We start from the raw sequence: 20,664 nt of genomic DNA, 5'->3' as shown, positions 1-20,664 counted from the left end.
TTTCCAGACCAGGAGCGATGCTGGACTGCCTGAGCTCAGGGTGGTATAGATGGGCGTGTGGAAGGATCTGGGGAGAGATTCAGATTGGTTCCCATTGTAACACAAACCTACTAATTTTTGCATCCTAAAATAATATATGAACCAAAATGCGGCTTTTTGAGATGCACACTGTTCCTGTTGTTGAGCTGAAGTCCTCCAACCAAATAATGTCTACACAAAATGGGGATACTGGGAGAAAGTGTACATCAAAAACCTTGCATTAGTGAAAACAATATACAAAATGCATTATAGTGGGAAATACTGCTTGCAAAAATGTGTATAAGTTGCATACAAGATGCAACTATCCTTTGACATCTACACTCTTCCAAATTCTGAGATGCTTTTCTCTTACCAAACAATGTCTACAAAAATGGGCATATAAGGGAGAAACTTGCATCAAAAGAGAGCCAGTGTGGTGTAGTGGTTAAGGTGTTGCACTACAACCTGAGAGGCCAGAGTTCGAATCCTCACACAGACATGAAGCTCACTGGGTGACCTTGGGCTAGTCACTGCCTCTCAGCCTCAGAGGAAGGCAATGGTAAACCCCCTCTGAATACCGCTTACCATGAAAACCCTAGTCATAGGGTCGCCATAAGTCGGGATCGACTTAAAGGCAGTTTATTTTACATCAAAATGTGTGTATCAGTAAAAATAGCGTATGAAATGCATTATATTATGAAAAATGCTTGCAAAAGTGTGTTAGACAAACTTGCATAGAAAAATATGTATATTAAATGAAATTAGCATTAAGATGCTGATGAATTTTTAAAAGGACCTTTTTTGAAAAAAAGTTACAAACTGATACAGAAGTGTGGAGAACGGAACTTAAGAATGGAAAAAAGAGAAAGTGAGAGACACTAAATTGATAAGATATGTTTGCCTCTAAGTGTGGGCATCCTACTTTATTCTCATAATAATAGTCCTGTGGTGATATCTGAGAAAATAGCACACAGTTTAAAAGTCCCCAGAGGATCTGAAGACTCAGAACATTTCTACACCATTTGGTGGGAATTCATCATGTAGAATTCACTAGAAGCTAAAATGATGAAACTGAGGTTATCATACTTTGGACATATAATGAGAAGACATGATTCACTAGAAAATACCATAATGCTGGGGAAAACAGAAGGGAGTAGAAAAAGAGGAAGGCCAAACAAGAGATGGATTGATTCCATAAAGGAAGCCACAGACCTGAACTTATAAGATCTGAACAGGGTGGTTCATGACAGATGCTCTTGGAGGTCACTGATTCATAGGGTCACCATAAGTCGAAATCGCCTTGAAGGCACATAACAACAACAACAATCATGTATGCTACTGCAAATGTGTACATTAATAAAAGCTGCACACAAAAATATTTATTATGAGAAATTCTCACTAAAATGTTGAAGTATTTTTATGAGGATTTCTTTAAAAAAAATGCAAATTGCTGCAGAAATGTGGAGGACTGAATGTAAGAGTGGAAAAATGAGAAACAAAGGACTGAACCTGACAAATCCTAGTAATGACCGAATCTGCAGCTCCTACACTAGCGTGCAGATTGGAATTTAAGTTAGCCACCAGCTTTTACACTACCTGAATGTTCTAATGCAGTTTTAAACATTCATTTTGAGAGAAACTTTTAGAAGTGCAGATTTAAGTATGTATTTAAATGCAATTTTTTTGTGCTGTTAAAAATGTTTACAGATTTATATGGAAATGGAATAGAATGTAGTCATAAATACATGCAAAAGTGACAGAGACTGGAAATAGACTGATTTGTCCAAGCCTGTTGGTGGAGCATGAGAACCATGTCTTGATTACAGACACCCAAGTACCAAGCGGTTAGCCCTAACTAGGGCCCAACTTCTGCCATTCAAGCTCTCATGAAAGTACTGTCCACACACCTCACTTGCGCAATTGAATATGCATCATGGTCACCCTCAATTCCTTCCCACTGCCCCACTCCAAGATTCAGCTTCATTACTCCCATAAGGCCACCCTGGGCTCCTGCTGGGAAGAAGGGCGGGATATAAATCAAATAATAAATAAATAATAAATAAGGCCAGTATCCACATAATGAGGTATGAACCTTTTGAACTTGCACCTTGAAGTGTCAGGAATACGAGGAAATGCATGTTCCTCTCTGACCCTCTGGGCGGAAGGATCGCTAGGTCCCAGAGAAGATGGGCTGCTCTAAAAGGAACCTTATCGCAAAGTGCTTTTCTCTTAGCTTCAATCTCCAGACATGTACGTGCCGCTAGACATGACCCATCTGGGCTGTCAGCAGTTGCCTTTCTTGGCTCATCATTATCTTAAGTCAATGTGGGGGCATGGGAGCTGCCTTATGCCAAGTCTTATTGGTCCATCAAGCTCAGCATTGACTATACAAAGGGCAGCCAACATGGTGCCCTCCAGATGTTACTGGACTACAACTCCCATTATCCCTGACTGGGCCATGCTGAGGCTAATGGGAATTGGAGTCCAACAACATCCAGAGTGATCCACATTGACTGTCCTTGATTTACATGACAACGTACCAGGATGAAAGACAAATGGATGAAGAGCAACAGTTCCCATGAAAGATTGTTGACTCTTTCCCCCCCTCCCTTCATTGCCCTCCATGGCCTCCAACTCCCATTATCCCTGATGATTGGCCATTCTAGCTGAGGCTGATGGGAGTTGGAATCCATCAATATTTGGAGAGCACCATGTTTGCTCCCCTGGCATTGATGAAGAGGAAACTTTCATCCAATGAAAGAAACAGCAGCAAAGGAAGTAGAAAGAAAAGACAGCCAAAATGATCAGGGGACTGGAGGAACTCTTCTGCAAGGAAAAGTTGACATTTGTGGCATTTTAGTTTAGTTCAGAAAAAAATTGTGAAAATGTGCAGAGAGAGAGAGAGAGAGCTTGATCAAAATCTATAGAACTGTTTGTGGTATGGAGATAGATTATCTCCCTTTCTCATAATAGAGGACTAAGGGATCATGTAGTGAAGCTGAATGGTGGGAGATTTAGGACAGATAAAGGGAAGGATTTATTTATTTATTTGCATCCCGCCCTTCCTCCCAGAAGGAGCCCAGGGCAGGCAACGAAACACTAAAAACACTCTAAAACATATTAAAACAGACTTTAAAATATATTAAAACAAAACATCCTTAAAAACATATTAAAACAAAACATCTTTAAAAACATCTTTTTAAAAAAAAATCTTTAAAAACGTCTTAAAAAGCAATTCCAACACAGACTCAGACTGGGATAAGGTCTCTATTTAAAAGGCTTCAGTAGGTACCGAAAACATAACACAGATGGTGCCTGTCTAATATTTAAGGGGAAGGAATTCCAAAGGGTCGGTGCCACAACACTAGAGATCCTCTTCCTATGTTATGTGGAATGGACCTCCTGATAAGATGATATCTGCAGGAGGCCCTCACCTGCAGAGTGCAGTGATTGGCTGGGTATGTAAGGGGTAAGACAAGGATATCTTTCAGATATCCTTTACACAATTGTTCTTCATACAGTTCTTCATCTTTTTGGCACCAGGTCAAGACTTTCCTCTTCTCCCAGGCATTTTAGCATGTGTATTTAAATTGTTTTTAATTTTTTTAAAAATTGTGTTTTTAATTTTTTTAAACATTGTGTTTTTAATTTTTTTAAACATTGTGTTTTTAATTTTTTTTGTGTGTTTTAAAATTTATATATTTGTTTTTATTGTTTTTAATTTCTGTAAACTGACCAGAGAGCTTCGGCTATGAGGCGGTATACAAAAATAAAAATAAAATAAATACATAAATACAATCAATAGTTATATAAACTGAAATTTGCTACCTCAAGATGTGATGTCCATCAACCCTGATGGCTTTAAAGGGGGATTAGAAAATGATTTTGATGGCTAGTAGTCATCATGGCTATCTCCAGTATCAGAAGCAGTATGTCTCTGAATACCAGTTACTGGGGATCATGATGAGGCAAGTGCTGTAGCACTCATGTTCTGCCTATGGACTTTGCAGAGGCCTCTAGCTGGCCTCCATAGGAAATGAAATCTTGACTAGATGGGCCTTTGGCCTGACCCATCATGGCTCTTCCTATGCTCACCACATTAATGTGGCAGGATGCAATCCAGACCCAGTAGAATGACATGTAAAATGTGGGCTTTAGGGCCAAAGGGATTTAGATACTTCTTACTCTCTTTGGATTGTATGTCAAGCTGTCTGCCGAGCTTCACAAAGGGTGAGCAAAAGGCAGAGCTGATCATTACTCCTGCTGCTGCATCCAGGCACGGGTTTCCAGCAGGATGGTATTAGGAGAGGACCTCCCTTGTGGTCATCCCTGATCAGTGGCATAATATGTATGCATGCAGAATTCTATTTGGGATTTCTCCAATATGTAGAAGTCCTTGGTTTGGTGGTGCTTTCCGCCAGGGTAGAGAGAGGCGAATCTGTCAATTTCAATTTCTCTGCATTTCTCATTTTTCCAGTCTTCAGTTCAGTTCTCCACTTTTCCACATCAGTTCTGTTTAAAAAAAAAATCCTTGTAAACAATCATAATCATTTTGATGCAAATTTCTCCTTACATACACTGTTGTATGCAATTTTGCCAGACACATTGTTTCAAAGCAGTGTTCCCTAATACAATGCATTTTTGTGTGTCCTTCAGAAGATGTAAATTTTTATGCACACGATTCCCTCACATATGCATTTTTGTACACATTATTTGACTGGAGCAATGCCTCTTAGGCATTCAAGAGGCAGCTGGACAGCCATCTGTCGGGAATGCTTTGATTTGGATTCCTGCATTGAGCAGGGGGTTGGACTTGATGGCCTTATGGGTCCCTTCCAACTCTACTGTTCTATGATTCTATGATCTCAAAATCTGGAGAAGTGGGAATTTTGAAGGATCGCTGTGTTTTGGTTCACATATTGTTTTGGAAAGTGAGAATTAGGTAGATTCGCATTTAAATGCAAACTGAATTGAATTTCGCCCTTTCCCTATCTCCATGTATACATCTGTTCTTTCTGTTTTCTTTCTATTTGAACATCTTAACTGGGTGGATGTGAAGACTGTTCTGAAGCATGCTATTGCCTTAGCCCTGACTTTCTCTTGACTGATGTGACTAGCTTTTCTACAATTACCGACTCTGTCAATAAATCCCAGTCGTTACTCATGCAAGTTGGCAGGGCTGCTGTGCCTGAGGCTCCTATTTTTGACTGAGAAAGAGAGGCACAGGGAGAGGAGGGGGAGGCTGAACCAATCTGCCCTGGTTAATTGACAATTGGCACGGAGCATGCCGGGGGATGGCAACAGTTAGAAGGGAGACATCTGTGTCAGCCGTGACTGTTGGCATCAGCAACCTTGCCAAAGAAACAACAAGCCAGGCACAGCAGCACATGGAAGCAGCTTGGAATGTGGGTGGTTGTACTATTATTTGCCAAAACTTGCTAGAAATGTGACACTCCAGGTGGCTACTGGGGGAAGAGACTATACAGACCCCCCCCCCAGCACTTCAGCAATAAGAACCAGGCTAGGGTTTGTAATGCCCTAATTTTCAGACCAAGGAACTGAGCCCCTCTCCTTCCATTACACCTGGACAATGGCTTTACTCTGCTATCATCATCAAATTTAAGCAAAAAATAGTAGGATGGAGAGGATTTCTCCTTCTTATAGTATGGTTGGAGGAGTGCTTTAGGAATTCCTTTTATAGGATATTATTGATGTTGTTTTTAATCTGGGTTTTAACTTATTTTTACGCTGTTTATATTTTATGGATTTGTAAGTTTCTGTGAGACATTTTCTTTGTAGAAAGTGTTGGATAAATGTTATAAACTACTAGCAATTGTAATTATAAGCAGAGAACAGTGGAAGCATGCATAATGGCTAAAAATCATATCAATTTAAGGAGCAAAAGCCTGCGAGAACAAAAATGTCTTGGTCTGGCATCAAAAGCTAATAATGCCAGACAGATCTCCTTCCTCAGTTGGGGGTTCACTACTGAAAAGGCCTATATGCTGTGTTGCTTTACTCTGCGGTCGACTGCCTTCCACCAATGTAAATGCAAAGTCATTGTTTTTTCATTGGGTGCCTTCCCCAGCTGGGCGTCCTCCAGATGCATTGGACTACAACCCATCAGCCTCAGTCAGTGCTGGCTGGGACTGATGGGAGTTGTAGTCTAAAACATCTGGAAGGCTTCTGGTTGGGGACGGTTTGGTTAGAGAGATACACTAGAGATGTGCAGTTGCCTTATGACAGGTTATCAAGAACTCAGCAGTTGCACTAAACCTGGTTATTAGGCTGTGCACCACTGTTCCTGGTCATGGGCTGACACCACTCACAATGCATCTGCTTCCAGTTCTGAGTTTTAGAGCGGGATGGGAAACCTTTCTGGTGGTCCAGATCCTTATCTGTTCCCACTCCTATGGGGCAACTTTGACCTGGTATCAGATAATCGACAGGTGGGTTGCCCCTTCGGGCTGGCAGAGCTGCTTTCTGCAGGGATCAGCTGCGCCATCGAGTTCCCCATGGATCAATTTCCCCAGCAGGCTTGAAATGGGCAGTGACTTCAACCCTGCTTTTTTCACTTTAGAGGGGAAAAAAATGTTCATAATGATCCTGTTGGCCCCTGTCTCTCCATCAGTGGCTGTTTGGATCATTTCTGTCCTGCTATTCACTGTTACTGTAGGAGATGTTTCCTGTTGCAATTATAATTAAAAGAGATGACTTCTGAGGATTCTATTCCTGCCCTGTTTATGTGAATGGAGGAATGAATTACTTAGCTTTCAAAGCAGAGAGGGAACCTCTGCCAATCCAGATGTTGCTGGACTTCAGATCCCATCATCCCTGATCATTGGTTGTGCTAGTTGGGACTCATGGGATGTGGAGTTCAGCAACATTTGGAGGGCCACAAGTTAGCCATCCCAAAAGGTTTATGCATTTCCATTTCCATAACCTGACAGCATGTATGTGGGTGTGCATATGCATCTATCCATCTATCATCTCTCTCTGTCTTTTGATTTTTTTTAAAGCAGTTGTAAAAAAAAACAGCAGCAGCAGCAGTGTTTCTCTTCTTTAAAGGGGAAAAAAGGGTTAACAAATTATAGGATGCAATCAGCAGAGATGTGGCTCTTGTATTATCAAGTAATATTTTTCCTTGTGGCAAGTTATCAGCTTGTAACCAATGTGTATGCAAACAAGCTTCCCTCTGGCGTTTTAAATAAAGATGAAAAGCTACAAAAAATAACACCCCCACCTCCAATCCAGAAGCCTGTAAATCACATATTATTCTGATTACTGTCTCCCGAAGCATTTATTTTGAGCAGCAGCGTTGATACTCCCTTCCATGAAAGAAAGGAAACCAACAGAGTTCCATCCAGCCTCTGGTAAGAGATTAAACTCTTGAGAGTATGAAGCCTGGTTTAGACCTATATACAATTTATATAACATTGTGCTACACAACAGGAAATGGATTAGACAGCATTTTTGTCACTTCGAAAGAACCATCATTTCTGGTTTCAGTTTTGTTTTTTAAGATAACCAAACGTGAAGACTCTCAAGCTATTCAGCAAGTGGATTAAATCAGTCTATTTTGTTGGATGTCTAATTGCCAATTAATTATAATGACAGGGATTGGAGGGAGGATTTTTACTCCAATCTAAGAATTTTCTAAAGTCTTTTGTTCAGTTATTCATGTATCAAATGAAACAGAATCCACTTCCTTATGCCTCCATACTCCTGGATACTAATGGGTCTGTCTGTCTGCAGTTCTGGAAGTTGGACTTTACGAATATATAGGCTATGGATGTGGAACTCCCATCAGGCTTCAGCCAGCAGAGCCAACAATCAGGGATGATGATTGCTGTAGACCTGCAACATCAGGAGGGTAGAACTAAAATGTACCTCCAGAGAAATACGAATGGCCTTATAATCACTGCTTGCCTTTAAGAAAAACAACAACTCTGCATTTATTGAAGCCTGTGTTTGGTTAAAGTATACTTTGCAGGAAATAACCTGTTGCTAGTGCTTTTTTCATTTGTAATTGTATTTTCATGTCTGTTTAAAGTCTTGTAAGCTGCCCAACAGCACGCACCCTGGTTGAAATTAACTAATTAAAGATGCTTGGGGGGGGGGACTTACTTTGAGACTGTGGTGCATGGGAAGAGATATTTAAACTTGATCCTCCACCTGCTGCGATCTCAACAAGGTGTAATCAGCTCTGGCTTTGGAGTCGGTGAGGCAGTTTTCATCAGAACTACAGCAAAGGAGGAAAAGGTTTGACCGCCCTCCCCATGCATCACATAAGAACACAAGACGAGCCTGCTAGATCAGGCCAAAGGCCCATCTGGTTGAGCATTCTGTTCTCACAGTGGCCAACCAGTTGCCCATGGGAAGCCCACAAGTAGGACCTCTCCTCCTGTGGCTTCCAGCAACTGGTATTCAGAACCATACTGTCTCTGACGGTGGAGGCAGAGTATAGCCATCAGGATTAGTAGCCATTAATAACATTATCCTCCATGAATTGGTCTAATCCTCTTTTAAAGCCATTTAAGTTGGTAGCCATCACTGCCTCTTGTGGGAGTGAATTCCACAGTTTAACTATGTGCTGCATGAAGATGTACTTTCTTTTGTCTGTCCTGAATCTTCCTTCACGCTCCTGAAGAAAATCATTTCCCATGGTGACTGTTTAGTTAAAAAGTGGGGGACAGGAGATGCAATTTCAAGTGATGCATCTTGAAATAGCATGGCCCTATGGGATGATTTCTTTGGAAGTATTCCTGCACGGGTAGAATAAGTGTGTGGCCATTAGGCAGAGCTTGGAAAAGTTACTTTTTTGAACTACAACTCCCATCAGCCCAATCCAGTGGCCATGCTGGCTGGGGCTGATGGGAGTTGTAGTTTAAAAAAAGTAACTTTTCCAAGCTCTGCCTTTAGGCAATGGATTTGTGAAATGATTGTGCAACTTGAACGGATGGCCCCCAGCCTCATTGGCCTTGCTCTGTCATTAGAGGTGATTTAGAGGAGCATTTCTTTGCCTTGTGGATACTAGTCGCTTGAGTAAAGAGATTGCCTGGCAACTGCTTGGGACCAGCTGGGATGTCTGTGTAAATAAACCAGCGACGTTTCCAATACATCCACACTCTGCAGAGCCAGTTTCTCCCCCGTGAGCAAAGCAGCCTGCCTACGAGGTTTCCGCCAACCCTTGTTGCTTGCAGCAGGGAAACACAGCTGTCACGTCAGGACACCCATGTCTGAAAAGGAGGCACCAGGGTGGCACCCTGGAAATCCCCTCCACTCCCTCTCTTTGCCCTAACTCAGCCAAAGAGGGAAAAGCATCACAGTAGGAGTCCATCCATTGCATTGCTGTTTCTGTTTGAAAGAGTAGCAGAAAGAGTAGCAGAGGGATGCCTTACTCTGGGCTAAGGATGGAGGAGAAATCCAATTCTGTTCTAATTTAAAGCCAAATCTATCAAACTTTCCAAAAAAGTATGAGAACCGAAATGCAGCCATCCCTTTGAAATTTGCACTTATCCAAATTTTGTGATGTGGGTCTCTAGGCATTTGACAAAAATGCATATATTAAGGAAAGTGTGTGTGAAAATGAATATATTAATGAAAATATACAAAACTACATTATATTAGGAGAAAGAGCTTGCAAAAATGTGCATGTTAGTCAAAACTGGGGTTTGTGGGAGTTGTAGTTCAGCAATATCTGGAAGGCCAAAGGTTCCCCACACCTGCTCTAGACCATGGGTGGCTAACCTGGGACCCTCTAAGTGCTGTTGGACTTCAGCTCCCATCATGCTGGCTGGAACTGATAGGAGTTGAAGTCCCAACAACATCTAGAAGGCTATAGGCCAGCCTCCCGCTCTACGCTCTAGGGTGAAAAGGAAATGCCCGACGAAGTCAGTCAGGAGTTAGTGACATAATTGCTGGAGGGGGTTACAGCGAAAAAGTGATGTTTGTCTTCAGATGAGGGCAGACTGAAAGCAAGAAGCTTCTGTGTAGGGCTGTTGTTCAGGGGTGGCCTGGGGAAGAGGAGCAAGACATTTTACATTGTGTCCAATTTTCCTGTCCTTTCCTTCCTTAATTTTTTTAAAATTTTGCTAATCTTACGACGGCTTTCCCACTGAAAGTCAGCCTAAATTTGTATCCATACACATAAATTAGCATATGCAAATGTTATATAGATTTGTGGCATGGGACTGTGCCCATGGACTTCTGCCCCTTTGCCTCCCCCCCCATTGTGGATGCCCATATCTGTGCATGGACTTAGCGACACCCCTGTTTCTGTTTATGCCTTTCCTAATGCTGCTGTGAAATGCCATGCAGAATCTGATCTCGGAGCATTTCTACCTTTCTTACCTTTCATAAAGACACGTTTCGTAAGTCACATCTTTGTGGAAATTATGTCTGAAAGCAAAACACTCGCTTGTGAACCATGTGGAGGTTTGGGGCACTCCCTGTATTTCAACCTATCCCTCTTTTCAGACTGCTCATCAGCAGACACAATGATCTTGCTGCCTCTGACATTAACCTCCTTCTGCCACCCAACCTCCTAAGGCAGAGGTATGGAAAACTAGGCCTAGGGGCTAAATGCCGGAAGGGCCATCGCTCAATAAATACTTAATTTGGTTTACCAAAGGCCTGATCCTTGGCTGGGGTTTCACAGACCAGAAGGGAGGGTAAGGTAATGACCAAGGCTGAAGGGGAACTGTAACAAATGGTGGCAGCGGTGAAGAGAATAACAATACCAGTATTCAGAGTCTCTGGGAATACTAGTATTGGGACGTTACTGGTGGTTGCCTAGCAGGGGGATCTGTTGAGATCTGTGCTAGAGCGGATAGGTAAATCATAAGAGAGTGCGGTCCGCACTGGAGTGCATCTCCAGGTAGGGATGGGAGAGACTGAAGCCTTGGAGAGCTGCTGCCGGTCAGTGTAATCAATACTGAGCTAGCTGGACCAGGAGCCTGGCTCAGTATAAGACAGCTTCATAGAATCATAGAATCACAGAATAGTAGAGTTGGAAGGGGCCTATAAGGCCATCAAGACCAATCCCCTGCTCAGTGCAGGAATCCAAATCAAATGGCTGTCCAGCTTCTTATGTTCCTACATATCTGGCTCTCAGACTTCCACCCAGGTCACACACCCTCTATCCAGGCCGCATCCCTCACTGGTCCTGCCATGCGCCCTTGAGTCCAGCACCTTGAGTGTTTTTGCCTGGCTGAAATGTATCCTTAGACTCTGATTATGTCTCTTGCTGGCCTGGATGGAGGATACAGAGGGATGTGCATGTGTGTAGAAGCTACCCTGCTGTACAAAGTAACATTCACAGTTGTGGCTCCGCCCATCCTTTCCTCTGGCCCTGCGCACCACTGGCGCGTGAAGGTTGTCCAGAAGGGAATGCGGCCGTTGGCCTGAAAAAAGGTCCCCCACCTCTTTCGTGAGGAGTCAAATGCTACGTTAATATGACAGAAGGCAAGGATTCCACCAATGTGTGAACGGAGTTTATGGAAGCATTACCTCCAAAGCACAGACTCTGAGCAGTGTCACTTAGTACTGGGCAGAACGTTGGCTTGCTTAACACAGCAGAGGTGGAATTCTAGCTCAGGAAGATGGAAGGTCCCCACATATTATGTCAAGCGGTGGCTCTTCATGGGCTGGCATAAGAACATCTTTCTTCTACTCTTGTGGTATTGATCAGATGTGTAATGCGGCCTTCTATAATATGTTATGTGATATTTATAGCGTGGAAATGGTTTTTGTGGAGTTGTAATATTTGCTATTTGTTATTTTTTTCTATTATGGTTGTATTATCTTGCTTGAAATTGTTTTGTAATTGTTGGCTTTTGTTGCAAGCTATTTCAGTTACGGTGTTCTTGCTTCCTTCTTGTAAGTCACTTTGAGTTCTGTTGTTGAAAAAAGCAACTAATAAATGCTAGTAATAAATAATAAATAATAATAAATAAACGTAAGAAGAGCCTGCTGGATCAGGCCAATGGCCCATCTAGTCCAGCATCCTGTTCTCAGAGTGGCCAACCAGGTGTTTGTGGGAAGCCCCCAAGCAGGACCTGAGTGCAACGGCACCCTCCCCTCCTGCGGTTTCCAGCAACTGGCATTCAGAAGCATACTGCCTCCAGCCATGGAGGTAGAACATACCCATAAGGATTAGTAGCCATTGACAGCTACAAATAGTTAAATACTGAGATCAGAACACAAGCAAAAGTTTACAGAGACCTCCAAGGCGATAATAAGGAGGTGGGTACCTACTAGGAACCATCACTGTACCCTTGGATTTGACCACCGTGCAGAGTTTGAACAACTGTGCATGCATGTTACAGCCTTGGCATGGAGTTACAGGAAAGCAGTTTGCCTGGGATCAGAGTCTGAGTTCTGCCTGACTCATCCTGAAGTCATTGTCATCCCTTCTTGAATTTCTGCTTGTTCATGAACACTTCCTTCTCTCACAGGAGGCAGTCAAGCCAGAATGTGTTAACAGGTTGGGACATGATATGTGAAACACACCCAAGCTGTGTCTAAGAAGGAAAGCTGAATCCCCCATATGGGAAAAGAGTGCGCGTGCGGTGCGGGGTGGGGGGAGAGGCAGGCAGAATATGAAGGAAGAGAAGCATGCATTTGATAAACATTAGATTGTGCTTTATTGGTCGGGATTCCCTTTTTGCTTTTGCTGCAATTGGGGTATTCTGATAGTGTGGCTAGTGGAGATCCCTATGCATTGGGGAGGGTGGATTTCTATCATCATCAATATATGAAGTGATTCCCATGAGGCATCCTGGTGATTTACATAATAAAAACATATATAAAAACAGATACATAAATGAAAAACATTTAAAAGAACTGCATATAAAAACATTTTTAACACGCACACACACACAAGGGATGGGATTCTTTGGCTGGTATTGGTTCGAAACCATTCTATTGACCTAACAGGCCTGTATCAATTCGAGTTTGTTCTTTATCCACTATCTACTGCTTTTACCTATCTAGTTTTTCCCTCCCCCCAAAAAATATTGATCTTAATATCAATATTTTAAAGGAAATATCAATAATTTTAAAGGAAATTCACTAATAGGCAAAAAACCTTGCGGTTTAAGAACATACTTGTGTGTGTGTGTGTGTGTGTGTGTGTGTGTGTGTGTGTGTGCGTACTGCCTTCAAGTTGATCTAGACTTATGGGCAACCCTATGAACAGGGTTTTTATGGTAAGCAGTATTCAGAGGGGGTTTACCATTGCCTCCCTCTGAGGCTGAGAGGCAGTGACTGGCCCAAGGCCACCCAGTGAGCTTCATGATATTTCTCAGCATTTCATTTAGGACTATAAGTTTTGTAAGGTTTTGTTTTGAAATGAGCTTATGGGAGGCATCAGAATGGCATGGGGGGTATTTTCAGTTTAACATTGCGGAATGCAAAAAATCCATGCTGGCTATAGTATATAGCCACTCTCGTGGCTGTGTAATATTGATATTTTTAAAGGAAATATAGATAAATGAAAAGAAATATCAATAATGTTATTGTTCATAATATCAATATTTTAGAGGCATAGCCAAAAGTAGCTGTGAAAAATGCTACTTAAAAATCTGATCCACAATCATAGAGAATAAGCAAATTATTGGAAAATTTGGTACCAAATCTGAATTGGGCAGAATTCTAGCATATCCCTAACCTGCGTGCACACACACACATATACATTTTGTGTGTGTGTGTGTGTGTGAAGAACAGCACATGAATAAAATCAATTCAGATCCAATTATGGTACCAAGTAGGATAAAGATGTCCATTTAGAAGGCTTGTTGAAAGATGAATGTCTTTAGCAAGCACTGAAAAGACAATAGAGAAGGCACCTGTCTGCTACATAACAGGAGGGATTTCCAGAGGGTAGGAGCCACCACATTAAAGGCCCAATTCCAACTTTGTGTGGAATGGACCTCCTAATAGGATGGTATCTGCAGAAGGCCCTCTCCTGTGGAGCACAGTGATCAGTTGGGTGTGTGGAGGTGGGGGTAGGGTGGGGGTGGGACAATCTTTTAGATTGCCTAACCCCAAGCTATATAGGGCTTTGTACACCAATACCAGCCTGGCAGCTTTTCAAGGCCAAAAGAAATGGTTTTGTGGAGTTGAGGAGATTGGGCTCCCATGATCATCTTTGGATGGGACTGATGGGTAAAGAAGAGATGGAGAACAGAAAACAGACATAACACCATGTGAGACCGTTTGGCATTTTGTGAATGAGCTTGGGAGGAACTTCCGCCTCACCAGTGCCCTCTCACTTCTCTCTTCACATCCTGCAGTTCCCTCCTTTCTGTTAGTGATGGATTCACCCTTGTGGAACTCCATTGTCAACAGGATGTATGTGTGGCTCATTTCTTTCACTGTTTTTGAAATGGGCCTTGAAGTCCTTTTTCGATCCAATCTGCTTTTCATTATTTGATGTTGGGCTGGATTTTCAAGCTGCTTCTGCCCTTATATTTTATGCAGTGTTGTTTGCAGATTGCTGGTCTGGGGTTTGTACTGCTTTATGCTGCTGTTTTGGTTTAATATTTCATATCTGTGTTTTATATTACTTGAGTTGTTTTTATGTTTTAAATCATTGTTTATATCTCATTTCATTGAGTTGCCTTGAGAAGACTTTTCTCCCAAGGCAGCATCAAAATATCAAAGCAAATAACTTCCTTTACCTAGACCAGAAGTTGTTCACCTGCGGGGGGGGGGGGAGTTCTCACCTTCTGTATCAGGGATGAAGAATTTCTGGCCCTCCAAGTATTGTGGACTGCAATCGTTCCCAGTCATTGGCCATACTGCAACTGGAGCTAATAGGAGTTGCAGTCCAAAAATACCTGTGTCCTAAAGCGGAGATTGACCTGTGGCCTTTCAACGCAACTCTCATAATCCCTGATTATTTGACCATACTGGGACTGTAGCTGATGAAATTTGTAGTCCCATAGCACCCAGACGGCCACATGTTCCCCATTCCTTGCTGCAGAGCGTATGGGATGTAAGAGAAGAATAACCAGGAGAAGTGTGAACAAAAAAGGAAAATGAATGTTCAAGTGATCTAAGCAACCTTCACTTACCTGGTGCCCTCTAGATGTTTTGGACTACAACTCCCATCATCCTGGAGGGCACTAAATTGGCAAAGGCTAGATTAAAGCATTGGATGGACAGGCACAAAAAGGTTGTCTGAATTGAGGTGCATGGTCTCATGTGTTGATTACTTTGCCAGTGCATGCATTTTCCATCTCTTGGTATTTGTTTGGTAACCCTCTCTCCCCCCCCCCACATTGACCTCTCTTAGATCTTCCACATGACCTATGACCTGGCAAGTGCTGTGGTGCGGATTGTGAACTTGATTGGCATGATGCTGCTGCTGTGTCACTGGGATGGCTGCCTCCAGTTCCTGGTTCCCATGCTCCAGGACTTCCCTGATGACTGTTGGGTCTCATTGAATCGCATGGTGGTAAGTTTTCAGTGCCCACCAGGGCTCCTCTGTGCTGGTTGAGAAGTGCCACAAGCATACTGATAATGTAGCTCTTTCACTTGGGGTGTTGCATTCTTTAATCTCTGTTCTACTTATTTTAAAAAGTTATATCCCGCCTTTCACTCAAGTGGGTTTCCAAGGTGGCTAACAGCAGATTGCAACAATATAAAAACATATGCACACAACCACCCACCTAGTGACCTTGCAACCCTGGCAAAGGCCAAGGTATCCTTCCTCTTGCTTCTGCAGCCCCAATAAGTCCATCTCCAAGATTTGGAGGACCCATCAGACATTGCATCCTTAGTGAGGACACCCGCATAGGAAGAGGTGGGCCATGCATATTAAGAATGTTCTTAGGTTGCAACTGATCTTCTGGGATACTCACTGCAAAGGGGAAACGGTAGTACTGTGAGGGCAGTGGGTCTTCTGCTGGCCTTGGGGCCCTGGCAAATGGCTAACCTCACCATCGTCTGGCCAGTGGAGACTGGTGGCTCTGATATCAGTGGGGCAGTGAATCTGCTCTGGGTTTTAGTCTGAACTTTCAAGGAGCTGCCCAAGGTGCTGAAACTAGGAGCACCTACATATACATTCCATAAAGAAGCGCAACCCCAATGCCTAATACCACCTTGTGCCCAAACCCAATAAAAATTTGGGTCGAGTTATTCGAATGCAGAGACCGAGATCAAGCTCTCACCTCTTCTTGCAATTGCTCTTGTCCCCCTAAGGACCCCTACCTTACACACACACAGAACCCGCATTCTAGGCTGGGGAGAGGGAACCTGTGGCCCTCCATATGTTGTTGGACTACAACTCCCATAATCCTTCACCACTGGCAATAGTGGGATAAGCTGATGGGAGTTGGAGTCCAACTGCATCTAGTGGATCTCCAGTTCCCCATCCCTGCTCTTGAGTATAGGACAGGGGTACCCAACAAGGTGATCTCCAGACGTGGATGGGTTCCAACTCCAATCATCCCTGACCATTGGCTGGGATGGGGATGAGGCTGATGGGAGTTGTAGTTCAATAGCACCTGGAGGGCCACAGGTTCCCCATCACTGCTCTAGAGCAGAGGGGATATAAGATAAGAATAACTAGTACAAGTATGAACAAAGGAGGATGATAAATGTCTAAGTGATCAAAGCATTGGATACACACACATACACATGAGGATGAATCTAAATGTGTATCTTCTAAAAAAAGAATGGGCTAGATCAGGGTATGATCACAGCCTAAAAATACTTCCATGTTAGCTTAGTGGAGGAAAAAGTCTATTTGCAGGTGCTGTAAATGGCAAGAGTCATGGTTTTGAGAGCAAGAGAGAGGGGTTAGCAGCAGAAATATCCCTAAGAGCTGGCCTTCTCCTCTATGTTTTTGTCCTGAGTGTTAAGGATTTTGTGCTGCAGATGGTGCTGGTGGGCACTGCCTAGGGACAAGAGATCTTCTGACATCAGGAAGTAAACTTAGCCAAATTCAGGAACAAATGCCTGTGGGGCAGGGGGAATAAGATAATGTCCTCTGGCTCAGCTCCTAGCCTCCAAATGTTCACTAGAACTCTCTTGTACGAGCAAGAGAGGGAAAAGAGGATGCTTTAGGACTGTTTTTCTTTGCTCATGGCAAAGAAAAAGAGCAGCCAGAAATCACCAAGGAGGAATGCATTCAAATTCCATGTCGCATTTTTGTACCTGATCAATCAGGGAAGGGCCAGTAGCTCAGTGGTAGAGCATCTGCTTGGCATGTAGAAGGTCCCATATTCACTCCTTAGCATTTCTAGATAGGGCTAGGAGAGACCCCTGAAACTCTGGAGAGCTGCTGCTAGTGAGTGTAGGCAATACTGAGCTAGATGAAGCAATGGTCTGGCGTGGTGTAAGGCAGCGTCCTATATTCCTGCATTTCTAACAGTAATAGAACTGATGATACAGTGACACCTTGCTAATTCTTAAGCTAGAAGTAGGGAGCCTCAGGCCTGAGGGTCGAATGTGGCCCTCCTCTGGCCCAGGTGACACGACCTGCCCAGCCACACCCTCCTTGACTGTTTCTGAGTGGTTGGAATGTGTCCTTGAACTCTTCCTTATCTGAATGGAGGACAGAGAGGTATGCACGAGTGTCGGTAGAAACTAGCCTACTATGCAAAGGTGACATTTACATTCCTTGCTCCGTCCACTTTTCCCTCTGGCCCTGCCTCCCACTGGTATGTGCCTCCCAATAGAAAGGTTCCTGTTTGAGAGATTGATCTTCCAGAGAATTTGAGGAGCTCAGACCGTAACAAGAAAAGAAAAGATCATGCTAGTAACTCATGCTAACTAGATTGTAACTAGACACTCCAAAAATAGTCAGAGAAAGGTACTGGAAAATATGGCATATCTTAGATAGGGACAACTGGACAGTATCAAAGTTTATATGGCCATTGTGGGGGGAAAGTTGGGATTTAGACACTAGACCATTTGTTGAACCAGTAGGACTTCTGGAGAGATTTTGTAGAACTCTAATGGAAGCTTTCACTTCCATGCTAATGCTTTTGGCGATGCATTCAGTGGAAGCACTGGAATCTGAAGCATGTCCTATGTCAAATACCTTCCCTGTCTTTGCACTCATAAGAACCACAGCTGATTATACTTTATTATATTACTTCATTATTACTTTATTATACAGAGTAAAAAAGGCTGAGCAGCCCCTACTCTCCTTTAAGCCACCCTTCAGACTTGCTTAGAGGATTTGGAATGATGCTTCTCATATCATACTCCCCAAACAGTGAGACGAGTCTAAAAGTTATTAAGACATGATGTCCTGGGTATCTTAGGGCCGCCTGAACCCTTATACCCCAACTCGATCACTGAGATAATCTGCAGGAGTGGCTCTGGTCATCCCCTGAGTTGGCAAGGCTCATTTAACATCGACACGAAATCGAGCCTTCAGTGTCATCAGCCCAGTTCTCTGGAATGCTCTGCCAACAGAGATTCAGCAGGCGTCTTCTCTTTTAACTTTTAAAAACCTGCTGGAAACTGTTCTGTTCCGTCAGGCTTAGGCAGGCAATTAACCTGATGCCTTTTTGCAGCAGTTGACCTTGGTTTTTATTGTATTTTTAATGTTTTTATTGTATGGTTTTTTCCCCTTTACTTTCAAACCTCTTTGCTGTTTTTAACGAAATAGCAGTATACAAATATATTTATAAATAAATGTTTGTTGGGCAAGCAGTTTAGAGAGAGATTGATTGGAGGGCCCGTTCAATGTTTGCATGCTTAGCTCAATCTGGGGCTATGGACAGGCCAGTATTGACATGGTAAATAATGGAGAGTGGCATTAGCCCTGTTCCGGCTTTTATTATCCACTTGTAATGAATGCAATAGCTCAGGGGTAGAGATCCCCCCCCCAATTATCCACAGATAATGAATGCCTGAAGAGGGTTATTTTCAAATGGGATCTGGGTTTGCCCTGAAGCGTATATGCATTTTGGCTGAAGGTTTTCTGCCACATGAAGCTAATCTTGGCACCATTTGCTCATTATAAGTTAAAATCTATAGGGCCTCTAGCAGAAGAGCCAGGTGGGTTGCTAGGTACACTAGCTTTCCAGCAGGGGGAAGGGGAGGGGAGAGGGGGAGGTGGCAGAGAGGTTGGCACAGGGGAAATGTGCCAGCCGTAGCTCTGGGTTGGCTCCACTGGTGCATTTGCGCCATTGCTACCCTCCCTGCATCCTCACAGCTCCCCACCCCCACCCCCACCCCCCTGGTAAGCAACAGCATCCTATCTGCCAGGAAGCTTGCAAAGTGGGTCCGCCCCCTCCTGATGAGCTTCTTCTGGCCTCTAGACATTAAAAATTGGCTTTTGGAACTTTGAAACCTCTTTCTTGGAATGTGCTAGACAGGCCCCATCTGCACTATACAGTTCAAGCGGCATCATTACCACTTTAAACAGTCATGGTTTAAACAGAATGCTGTAGGGGTGAGACTGTGCTGGGACCATCAAGGGACACGCTTTTCCACCTGCTTTGCCCCCTCACCTCTGCTCTCAGAGACATTTTTCTGGGGACTGTCCTTTACCAGGAAGATGAATGCTTTCGGATAGCTGTTGATGCTTTTTAGAAATGCTATAATTTTGTTAGTTTGATTTTTTGTAAATTGTATTGTTTTTATTTGTATTTTGTATTTGTGTTTTGTATTTGTGTGTAAGCCGCTTGGGGGCCTTTTTGGCCAAAAGGCGGCCTAGAAATAAAACATAACATAACATAACATAACATAACATAACATAACATAACATAACATGGCTTTCCCTGAAGAACCCTGGAAACTGTAGTTTGTTAAGGGTGCCGATCAGGGCCGGTTCTAAAAGGTGGCCAGGTGGGGCACTGGCCCGATGGCCCCTGGAGCTACAGGGGGCCCCTCAGCCACCCCTCTGCTCCCCTTCCACGATCCATGCCCCCCTACGCCCCCACCTACCTGTCTGCTGTTTTTTACCATTGCCCTTAACGAAGATGGCGGCCGCTGTTTCCCTAAGGTACTGAAGCCCCTGCCACCATCTTAGTTGATGGCAGAGATGCACGTGCATAGCATGCATGCGTGCCATCAACAAAGATGGCGGCAGAGGCATCATCCCCTTAGGGAAATCACGGCCGCCATCTTCGTTAAGGGCAATGGTAAAAGACAGCAGACAGGTAGGTGGGGGGGGCGCGTGCATGGGCAAGCTGATGCCCAAGGGCCCCGGCATTCCTGGATCCGGCCCTGGTGCCGATGGTTGATAGAAGACCTCCATAGCCCTCACAGAGCTATGATTCTCAGAGTTTCCTGGGAAGAGGGATTGATTGTTAAACCATTCTGGGAACTGCAGCTCTCTGAGAGGAATTGGGTTGTCCTAACAACCCTCAGCACCCTTCACGAACTACAACCCCCAGGTTATTTGCAGAAAGCCATAGCTGTTTAAAGAGGTATACATAATACTGCTTGAGATGTATAGCGCAGGCGGGGTCTGTGGCCCTCTGCTGCACTAAAGTCTCCTCCCTCCAGTGTTGCACTTTCTTCCATATGGTTTCATAGAATTGTAGAGTTGGAAGGGGCCTTTAATGGCATCGAGTCTAGCCCCCTGCTCAATGAAGGAATCCAACTTAAAACATACCCAACAGGTGCCCGTCCAGCTGCCTCTTGAATGCCTCCAGTGTTGGAGAGCCCACCACT

At 43.6% G+C, this 20,664-nt stretch overlaps 1 protein-coding gene across 1 annotated transcript in view; it reads left to right on the top strand.

The window, feature by feature from the left end:
* The window catches only part of HCN4 (hyperpolarization activated cyclic nucleotide gated potassium channel 4), a 157,088-nt gene that overhangs the window by 85,753 nt on the left and 50,671 nt on the right, over positions 1 to 20,664 (top strand). Inside the window, exon 3 of the mRNA XM_061595464.1 lies at positions 15,320 to 15,481. Coding sequence (XP_061451448.1) covers positions 15,320 to 15,481 — 162 coding nt within the window. The remainder of the gene's footprint in view (positions 1 to 15,319; positions 15,482 to 20,664) is intronic.

Source organism: Rhineura floridana, chromosome 14, assembly GCF_030035675.1.
Source record: "Rhineura floridana isolate rRhiFlo1 chromosome 14, rRhiFlo1.hap2, whole genome shotgun sequence".
In the NCBI taxonomy this organism is placed as follows: domain Eukaryota; kingdom Metazoa; phylum Chordata; class Lepidosauria; order Squamata; family Rhineuridae; genus Rhineura; species Rhineura floridana.
Note: the sequence above shows the minus strand (reverse complement) of the source record. Positions and strands in the feature narration are given on the sequence as shown.